Below are 10,548 nucleotides of genomic sequence, written 5' to 3'. Positions count from 1 at the left end.
ACATGTTCATTATTTAACAGCTTACATAGGACATTTTAAAATGATAATTATATACCAAATATTAATATGTACTACTCCTATATCACTAATCTTCTTTCTTTCACCATATAAAAAAACTCAAAAAAACTTTTATTTTCTAATTGTTATATGTGCAGTTATTATGCCGTTTGTTAATGTAAATCAAACAATGATGATTAACTGGCTAACAATAAATAAATAAATATGAGGACTGATTTTAAAAAATAAACATAAGAACCGAAGAAACGCTAATATAAAAGTATCAGAATTAAATGAATATTCTTTTAGGGAAACATAGTTAAAAAGTTTGGTTTAATTGAGTTAATGTTCTTGAAGTTTTTTTTTTAATTACAAAATAAGTTTATAAAGGCTGTAATTTTCAGCTAAAGTCTCTACTGAGCGAGTGACACATTTTTATTAACAATAGACTCTTTCTAAAATTTTTGACTAAAAAGGATTATAATTCTAAAAATTGATTTTTTTAATGAGAAGATTGCTGAAAATTTCCCAATTGTAAAATTTATTGCTTTAAAATATTTAAAATTTGCTTAAGGACTAGACAACCAGGTGCAACTTATTTATGATGTGTAACTCTTTTTTAATCGTGTGTAACCTATCTTTAATTATATACAAATGAAATCTATTTTACGCATAATTTAATTTTTATTGCAATCAATTGAAAAAAGCATTACATCCTCCTTACTTATCTTTGGGTAATAACCTTTTTAATAAGCAATTTTTCTGTTTTTTTTTAATACTACTTTCGATTTAATTATAAAATCTTATTTATAAATGAGATTATATAATTAAGACGGCAGGTATAAAAATTTCATGAGCAAAGACTCCGTTTTCACTTTTTTTAATTATCCACTCAACAAACATGTTTACCAGCGATCTCTTCAGTTTCAAAGCACTAGGAGCATGTCATGTCCTGAAATATTTAATTAAATCACGAAATTTGTGAACACAAAGTCATGGTCTTTGTCTTTGGTAAGTCGTCGTGGAAATACGAGTGTATGGGTAGAAGGACGAGTGGTGGGGTCACTGAGTTTGGACTTTGGGGGCTTGGCTTCTGCTTTAAGCTGATTTAACATTGGTTCGCTCTCCACAGTTCATGCAGAATTTCCTCTCCCTCTCCGCCACTTGCCACCACTTTAATCTTTCCGACGCTGATCGTCCCGTCCATGTGTGTGAGTGTGTGTGTGAACTGGGGAAGCATCAACCAGATGAAACGGCGCGTTTTAACGAATCAAGGCGTCGTCTTTGTCACTTTACAGGACCTGGGTCCTCACTCCTCTCAGTCAATACCTCTCCCATCCCCAATTCTTGCTTTTCTTTCTCCGTTAGGTCCCAATAACTCAAGAATTCCAGTAACACGGGAGGCAATTCGAACCGATTCAATTCGATCTTTTTTCCCCGCAAAATCTGAGACTGCCCAATTCATTCTTCTGCTTGTTGTTTCCGTTACTGATTCTTGCTACCCGCGACAACTGAGGTTTGCGTTGGGGGTTTGGATTTGTTGTTAGTTTGGATCTCTGTTCGTGTTAATTCTTTGATCAATTGCAGTTGTTTGCGTCCGGCCATGGGTGCATTTGATGCTTGATTGGTGTAAATTTTGTACTCGCATATCTGACAATCATATTTTGGTTTGATCATAATGTTATCTAAACCCTTCGATTCATGCTTGCTTCAAACTCTTCCCGATGATTTATTTGCCATCGTCTCCCACTTCCTCTCGCCAAGCGATGTATGTAATCTCAGCTGTCTGTGCTGCAGGAGTTTATACGCTCTTGCGGCCTCTGAAAAGGTCTGGCTCACTCAATGTGACATGGTTGACATATTGCCCCGTAAAGACATAGTTGAGTGGCGAAAAGGTGTGTCCTCTTATAAGGCACTTTGCCGTTTTCTTACCAGCGTTCAACCATTAGTTGGTATGTGGGTTCATCAGAATCCTGAGCTTGGTAATGTAGTCTATGTCATTCCTGGTTTTGTTTCTATTGTTGGGTGCCCGGGTTATTCCCCAGGAGCTTGGCCCATTGGGCATGGAGGATGGTCCGATTCTCTGGGCACCCGTCTTTGAAATTCTTGGTGACTCTGATGGTTCAACAGCATTTTTTCTACATGGAAGAGAGAACGGAATTAATTATATTATCCTGGTTTCATCAACAAATAGAAAGAACTTGCAATGTGCTATTGCTTGAGATTGAGCCCACGCAGCAGAAATGTGGTGATACTTTTTTGCAGAGTCACAGCATGGTACACCGCTCAGACGGGGATTTATCAGGAAATATTTGCAGTTCAAACGGTGGACTGTCTAGATCACATTGGACCGGAAATAATGAGTCGGTGGTTCCCTTTAGCAAATTAGGTTTCAGTGATAGAAGAAGGTTACTTGAGATTATTACTTGTCAAGTTCGACAAAAGGTTCCTGACATGGCACTTGAACCCTTATTTCCTAGGTTTAGTGTGGACAAGGACAACTTTCAGAAAGATTTGTTGCTCTTGTCAGAAAGAAGAAGTCTACTTATTCAAATGTACAAGCTTAATTCTAATGGTATTCAGATTGATGAGAAAGCTAGCTCCCAAGAGGCAGTTGGTGCTGTGCAATTAGAGCTGGATGAAGTCCAACTAGTATTCGTTCCTGGGCTTTTGGCACACCTTCAGACGAGGTGATTAATTACAGAAATTCCAACAAGAGAAAAAGCCTTGGTGGAGCTTTCTGGCATAGCCTTAAACATATCCTCCGAAAATCTAGTTCAAATAATGGCTGTCATGCAGTCTCTGAGAAGGTTACTTCGAGCAGCGAGAGTAAGCATGCACGACTTGATGAATTTCTCAGATCGAGTGACGCAGTTAAACTAACATTACATGCCTCAACAGTAAAGTTATCTTCGTATCGAGCATGGCCAAATATGCATGACAGCCGATTTGCTCTTTATAAGCTCCGCATGCCAGTTCCCACAGTTGACCAAGAATACGCAGGTCTTTGGGGAGGGACTTTTGGTTGGCCTCCTGGAAAGCCTAGCAAAGACAAGTCTGGAAAGGCTCTTTTTCTGCTGCTGCTCTCTTATGAGGAATCTGAGGGGCAACAGCTTCTCATTGCAACCAAAATATTGGAAGGCACTCACTATGTCTTGCATCCCAATGGCTCAGCGATGTTTATAGTAAATACCAATGAGCCTTCATCGGAACCCTTTCCTTGGGACGCTGATGTGGATTCTTTTCCCGTAAATATTGAGCATGCTTTTGTGGGAGAGGGTATTGCAACTGGTTATGGGTTTAGATACCCAGGATCAAAGCCTGGTTCCCTCTTTGTATTTAACAACGGTGTCCTAGCCTTTATTTGGAAAGAGTCAAGGGCTGTTTTGACCTTGCAAAGGCTTAACTTGCATGACCTCTTGAAGAAAGGTGAAATGGTACCTGCTCTGTCTCCTGTTGCCAATTTCTCTTATCTGACGAAGTCTTACTCAAATGTATTTGCTGGCTTTCAAACCACTTCCCCGTATTTGCCTTCACCAAGGTTTGCCTTATCCCTAACATGTCATCCTTTTTTCCCCCCAGTTTTGCAAACAGTAGGTACCTTGATGATTAATTATGCTTTCCTTTGTGTGTGTGTACTGTCATGTGTGAAAAAAGCACAAATTTGTTCGTGATTCTCAGAAAATAAATTAAGAAGGTAGCCACTGCAAGAATTTACAGACCTAAACATTTTTGTTTTCATTTTCTGAAACATATCTGTTTAAAAGAAAGGGAAATTCTTATTGATTTATAATTAATCAAGTGATTCTGCACAGTACCCTATGCTCCTATTTTTTTTATAGGCCTGTAAATACCCCACTTTTCAGAATTTGGTATCAATTTGACCCTATAATATCAAGAGTGGCAGATGAATTGTCAATTTATAAGGTGACTGCTTTTTTGAGTTGAGAATAAATTGTCACACTTGGGAATGTGTCGTATACACTATACGTTCTATGCTTTTTATTTCTTTCTTTTTTCTTTTGTGTAGGATTAACTGGTCAATAACATTCACAAGTAACCTAGCACAATTGGTTTGTAAAACTTGGCTTTTGAAATAAGTTTACATGTTTCCATCAGATATCATCTATCAGACTGGAAAGGAGGAATGCCCATGAACATGCCAGCAGTATTGCATCAGTTTGTCAATTTATTTTATGAAATATGTGTGACATCAATATAGACATGGTTATATGCCTCTTTGGTTAATTAAACTGCCCTTGTTTAGATTTGTTTCATAATCCAGAAAATTCATGATGGGAAAAGACTTCACACACTAATCTCAAGATGGTTGACCCTCTCTGCTAGTTTCCCTGAAGCATATTATCCCCTTTAGAGTTAAAATGAAAGGCATTCTAAGCTGGGGTTGCTTTCTTCTTTTGACAGGCAAGAGCAACACTAGTATCTTAATGGCTGGAAATTCAATTCCTTTTGCCCCGCTGATGACATCAGAACAAGTTTGAAGAATGGCTTTACTATAAACATATTGGTTTTGTGAGTTGCAATTCCTGCTGTCAAGGTTTTCTTGTCACTTTCTTCTAGAGATCTAAGTTGGAGGCAGTCTTTGGGATAACAAATGGTGCATTATAGATTATTAATGTAATAGAATAAGCTTTGCCCTCGCAACCTTACGGGTATATGATGCTGTATGACTCTGTATTATAAATGGTAGAAATTATACAGGATCACAATAATGATTTGTACTCATTTGGTAATTGTTATATGATTGTTGTGACATTGGTTGTGTGAAGCAAAGTACAATCCCATACTGTAATCTCATTATTTGCTATCCTATTGAATGGCCGAAATAGAAAACCCATTATTGTTGATTGACAAATGTTCTACATTTTCCTTTTAAGATGTCAAAGAATAAAAGGCAATATAATGTACAGGACATAGGGAACATGTAAATCTGGAATGCTGTGCTTTTAATTAAATCGGTCTCATTTATAGAATCAAATCGTGCATAACAATTGTGCAATACAAATTACGCATCATATATGATATATATCGTATTTCGGTGCAAAATCATTCCATAACACAATTATATAACTGAACAGTCAACTGCACGAACGAAACCCTTGGATCTACATAATCACATTGCCATCTAAGAAAAAAAAATAGGTCAGTCTTTGTTCTCAAAAGTAAACTCTAAGAAAGCGGATTTCCAGGATATAAATACAAGAGCAGGCACAATCAGAATTTCAAGGATACGAATTTGCAAAGTATTTTGTTAACGAACTATCAAACAATGAAGAGGGCCACATGGAAGCGAAGAGGTGGAACAGATATTGAGCTCTGAAAATGTGGAGTGAAATCCTCACCAAACCAAAGAACAGATATTCATCTAGGAACCATTCATCTAGGAACTATCCATTTCTCCAAGTTCTGGGATGGTTCTCCATTCACTTAAGAATCGGGCAATCAAGTTCTGGGATGAATCTCCATTCACTTAGAAAGCATAATCTGTGAATCAAACGTTAAAAGTTAACAAAATCCTCTCTCCTTTCCACTGAAAAGGGCCGGTCTCTTGCAACCGAAGGGGCCCCCCGTGCATAGTTATGCATGCCAGATACCGTTATTTCTGTAACAGTCCATCACGAGCTCAAGAGTGCTTACCAAAATAAAATATTTGGTGTTCTCCGTAATATCATTTACGTTGAATTGGTAAAATATACAAGCATCTCGTTGGCCAAAAAACAAAAGAAAATATACAAGCATCTCTGTACAAATCCAATGTCATAGGGACTGAAGATACTAAAGCCAACCTAAATTCCGGCAATTGCATAAGTTTGGAGTAGCACGTGAATATATAAGCCAGATGCTCTGCCGCCTCATCCAGCCGCCACGCACTTTAAGCTGGAAGTGGTTCCTCCATAACTGTAACACCATCAATAACCAACAGTAAGCTTATTTTCAAAATTTGGAGGGTCGGAAAAGTGGGAGAGAGGTGATAAAACACGCGTGCGCGCGCGCACACACACCTTTTGCTTTTGCAGAAACTGCAGCATCATTTGCAGGTGCAACAGGTGTTTTGGTTGGGACATCAGGAAGGTCCAATTCCTCCTTGATGCCTTCAGGCTCTGTGGTAGGAACTTCAGGAAGGTCTTGAACCATAAGCTGAAAGGAAAACAATTTAATTTCATGTTAATTACTGTGGAATAAACAAATTATAGGAGCACAATATTGAACATCCATGCCTCCTTCAACCGAGAGAAGTCTTCTAACCCACAAGGCTCATGATTTCATTTCTTCAAATGGCATTCCCAATTTGGAATTAATCATGCCATGAAATATTCATGAGTTCAGTACTTTCAGGTCATGCAGAGACAAGTTGAATCCTTTTAAGACACAAGCAAGCATTACTCGGGAGTTGCTTTATACAGTCAATTGCAGTAAACAGGTCGCATTCCAACTTAGCAAAAATATCATTCATATTAGAGATTATAAAGAAGTTCGACTGGAATATAGAACAGTGTTGGTTGGATGACATTGGAAAGTAGCTGTTATAAAGAAAAAGTCGACAATCCATGTACCTGAGTTTCCAAGTCCTCAAATTCTGCTAAAATCTCCTCCTCGTCTTCTGCAGATAACTTCTCCCCTAAGATTGCATTAATTTCCTTCAAAAACAACACAAATATGCCGCCCACCAGTTAGTATCCAATATCATCAGAATAACTTCCTGAGAAGGAAATGTGAAAAGAAAAAAGCAATTAAATATAAATAGCCAGATACTACTTCCCACATGTTTTTAAAACTCAACCAAACTAGCCGAAACCTAGTGCAATGGTTTTACAATAAAAGCAGCACAAATGAGGATGAAAGTGATGTCAGGCTCACATCTTGATAAGCCTTTGCTTCAGCAGTATCATCCATAAGCTTCTGAACATCATCAATGTTTATCTCACTCTGTATGGCTTTAACTGCATCATTACCTGCCTTCAAACTGTCAAACACAGCCTTCTGCTTACTTGCTAGTTCAATATCTGCCAACTGAACCAAAGGGATAATCAGCATGTAACTTCTATGCAAAAAATCAACTATAAGTAAAGCAGCCTTGTGGCGCTATGGTGAACGATAGCACATCACCGAGGCTTTACCAATTACCAACGACTAATGTGTCATTCATTACTTCAGAATAACAATTGAAAGGAGCATTAAACTAAATTATATACCATAAGACAATTATAAAGCCATCTTGAACAGCTCTTGATCTAATCATTAAGTAGAAAAAATGAACAAAATTTAATATTAAATTATTACTTGTTGCTCCACATTTATAAGCCAGGCATCAACTTGTTTTAACAAATCTTCTTGCGTCTTCTTTTTCTTTAATGCTAACAAGGCTCTGTCTTTTTTCTTTTCACGGATCAAGTCTCTTGCGGCTTGCTTCTCAGCTTCAATAACAGCATCAAGCTGGAACAAGAAAATTACAAAAGAACATAAGGTCAAATATCCAATAACACACTATCCAAATGTTAGAAATTCTAAATGAAACACTATAACTGTTGACTGGGCAGTTTATACAACTCTGGTGATACTGAATTCGCTCAGATGTGTAACTACAGTTTCACTTCCTAGCTTGTAACAAAAAGTGCAGCCATTGTGTTCAGCTATGATATTTTCACAACTAACATCCCGTTCACAAGGTGCAGTATACTTTTATGATTTCTGTGGAAGTTCAAGCATTTGCGTGGCTAGACGTACAGGCCACCGTTGTGAAATGAAGTGCAATTGTCCCTGTAAATTGCATGGCAGGGATATATGCATGCATTGCACAAACATATAATGGCATCCATATAAACAGGCGTAATCTCACCCCAGCTTGAGAATTTTCCCTACAAGTGTACTTATTATTTATTACATGTCAGAGTGCAAAATATGCAGTGCAAAATATGTTGTAGCCACATTAGCGCACAAAATGAAATGTAAGGCCTTTGTCATTATGTGCTCATGATGACACACTAGCAAATACTAATTACATTGACAGTGCTCTTTTTTTCTTTTTTTATTTATTTTTCCTTTTTCTCCATGAGATAATTAACACTTTAACAGAGTTCTTTTGCCAGAACATGGAGTGAACTGGAGCACAATAAAAGCTGTATCAAAGGGAAAGAACACAGAGAAAAACATAAGAGACAGTGACTCAAATTCCCAAGGCTTATTCTTCCTTGTTTTATGAAAAATCAAAAGCACAAGTGGCAGTGAAGGGGAAAAAATTAAGAATTATACTTCCAATCAAATTGAAGAACAAAACTCTGTAATACTAGCTGCTTAACCTTATTATGGTGGGCACTTTAAATCTACATTCCAAATCTTTAATGTACAAGGCTCAGAACTCATAAGATAAAGTATTTTGATGAGAACCACAGTGCTTAAGATGCAAGTTCTCACTTAAAGAAGCATAATAGTGATTATAAAGGAATAGTCATTCAAGCCAAGAAAGATGATCCCCAAAAAGAACTACAAATGCTTCTTGACTATTTCCTCAAAGTTGATAAATTTTACAAGCATAAGTCCAGTTTAAGACACCAAAGTGTACCTAACATGCTATCCCAACAGCCAAAATTTGTCAAAGTGATTCCAGAACAACTCAAATGCAGAAAAAACTCCCAGCTGTGGATAATTTCAGCAAAATAAACTCAATCTACCGCATATTTTTCCTCTCTAGGTAGGTTCCCAAAGCATCGTACAAAGTCTAAGAAACAAGCTACATTGTTTATGGCTTCTAAATAGTTAGGTTTGATATTGATTTAAATTTTATATCAATTTGATAATTAATATTGATTAGCCATTTTATTAACTACCTCCTTTTGTATAATAGATGGGACTAAAATCCTTAAGTGCTAATCTCACAACCTCAACTTACCACGCAGGGAGTCGCAGCCCAATTTTAATCGGTCCTGACACCAAAGTCAGTGACTTGAGGTAACCTACATATTATAATTTCAGCAGTGGAGAACAAGTTCATATAATCAATTTTAGCCCCAAATTTTCCCGCCTTTTCATTTGCGTTACAATCTAACTGTCATGGCAAAACTACTTTAAGCATGACATCTATACAAGACATTTTGAGTCAAGTTGAAAATACATCAACAAAGCTGTTTACGATCCAAAAGCATTTAACCGAGTAATGGCAATTTTTTTTTGAAGAATTTCAATAAGCTTTGGTAAAAGCAAACACATAGCCGAAGGAATCTTACTTTCTTTCTTTTCTTTATCCCCTACCCAATAGTTAAGACTTGAAAAAATGAAGTGAAATGAAATAACAGAAAGAATAAAGCCATGCATAACAAGGCAATCTGCCATTGGCATGCAATCTGAAACAGTGAATGGATTTTATAATTTTGAAATTCCCTAATATAAGCCTGAAAATTCTCTTATTTCGGTATTCCAAATCCTTGACTGACTGCACAAACAAATGATAGAGAATGTACACACACAACTTTAATCGGTGCCTCCAAAGGATTAAAACAGAAAATTGAAAAAAAAAAAGAAAAAAGAAGAAGGAACCTTTTGTTGATATTGAGCAAGCTTCCGTCTCTGGGTCTTGAGCGCGAGGATTGCTCGATCCACATCGGTTACTTTTGGCTTCTTGACAAATAAATTTCCCATCAGTTTTGTACGTTCTGTGACAGAGAAGGTTATACCACCAGAGATTGATCGGAGGAAAACAAGATTTTAGCTTGGGATCATAAAGGAAGTCAGAAACTCATCAATGAAGAGCTAGCTTCCCGACGCAGATAAAGCCGTCGTAGGTTTTTCTGTTTTCTTTGTACGTGTCACAGAAAATTTTCAGTTGAAGAGCAGAGACCACCAGAATCCAGCGAGGAAGACTCGGATTGGAATAGCCTTTGGACTATCACAAAGGCGTGAAAGCAAACAAGCCAACCTCGGCCAGCGAAGAAAAATAGGTACGGAAAGTGGAGCGCAAACAAATTCAATCGCAATAATGAATAACGTGAAATTTCATTAAATTGTTAGAGAAAATATTTTTTTTAATTTCAAATAGAGTTTTTTGGGCCAACTCATAAACTGATCTATTTAATTTTTTTTAATTGTTGGTTCATCTTCTTAAGATTTTTTTTGCCATCCATCTTCTTAAGATAAATTTATATTAATTCTAAATATTTAATATTTAATTATCTGTTAATGATTCTTTTTTAATTTAATTTTTAATAAATATTTTATCTTGTATTTTTTCCATTATGTGTTTGTATACAAAATTTGTTGATCGAAACACTATTCGTGTACATATATTTAAGACTCTATACAAAAGTAAATAATTAAATTTGATTTGGGAAAAATCACAGGGGAAAACGATAGATAAAAAAGCCTAAAATTATAATATCTTAATTTAAGTACCTAACACTTCAAAACCAGAGAGAAGGAAGTAAACTTAAATTAAAATCTTGATATTCAAGGAAAATACAAAAATACCCCTTATTTTTTTCTTAAAAAAAGTTTGGACCCTTTACAGAATTACCACGTTGACGACCAGCCGTCAGCAAT

At 36.5% G+C, this 10,548-nt stretch overlaps 1 protein-coding gene and 1 pseudogene across 1 annotated transcript; one reads left to right on the top strand and one right to left on the bottom strand.

Annotated features, from left to right (window-relative positions):
• Positions 1-1,398: 1,398 nt before the first annotated feature.
• LOC114738827 (F-box protein At5g39450-like) lies at positions 1,399-4,869 on the top strand (annotated as a pseudogene).
• A 1,006-nt stretch (positions 4,870-5,875) lies between these two features.
• Positions 5,876-9,913, bottom strand: LOC114738828 (vacuolar protein sorting-associated protein 20 homolog 2-like). The gene is made up of 6 exons (XM_028926888.1): positions 9,550-9,913; positions 7,300-7,452; positions 6,877-7,029; positions 6,573-6,656; positions 6,021-6,156; positions 5,876-5,916 (listed from the first exon to the last, which is right to left on the bottom strand). The coding sequence occupies exons 1-6, from the start codon at positions 9,649-9,651 to the stop codon at positions 5,891-5,893; spliced, it is 654 nt and encodes a 217-aa protein (XP_028782721.1). The 5' UTR covers positions 9,652-9,913; the 3' UTR covers positions 5,876-5,890.
• Positions 9,914-10,548: the final 635 nt, after the last annotated feature.

The sequence above is a fragment of the Neltuma alba genome, unplaced genomic scaffold (genome assembly GCF_004799145.2).
Source record: "Neltuma alba isolate B1F8T4 unplaced genomic scaffold, ASM479914v2 tig00013694_pilon, whole genome shotgun sequence".
Classification (NCBI taxonomy): Eukaryota; Viridiplantae; Streptophyta; class Magnoliopsida; order Fabales; family Fabaceae; genus Neltuma; species Neltuma alba.
The sequence above is the reverse complement of the archived record's forward strand: the minus strand, read 5'-3'. Positions and strand labels throughout refer to the sequence as shown.

Coding starts and splice junctions, on each gene's coding strand:
- LOC114738828 (XM_028926888.1), bottom strand. CDS start 9,651: ATGGGAAATTTATTTGTCAAGAAGCCAAAAGTAACCGATGTGGATCGA. Junction 7,453..9,549: donor TTGCTCAATATCAACAAAAG/GTTCCTTCTTCT, acceptor TTCTTGTTCCAG/CTTGATGCTGTTATTGAAGC. Junction 5,917..6,020: donor AGTTTCTGCAAAAGCAAAAG/GTGTGTGTGCGC, acceptor ATGGTGTTACAG/TTATGGAGGAACCACTTCCA.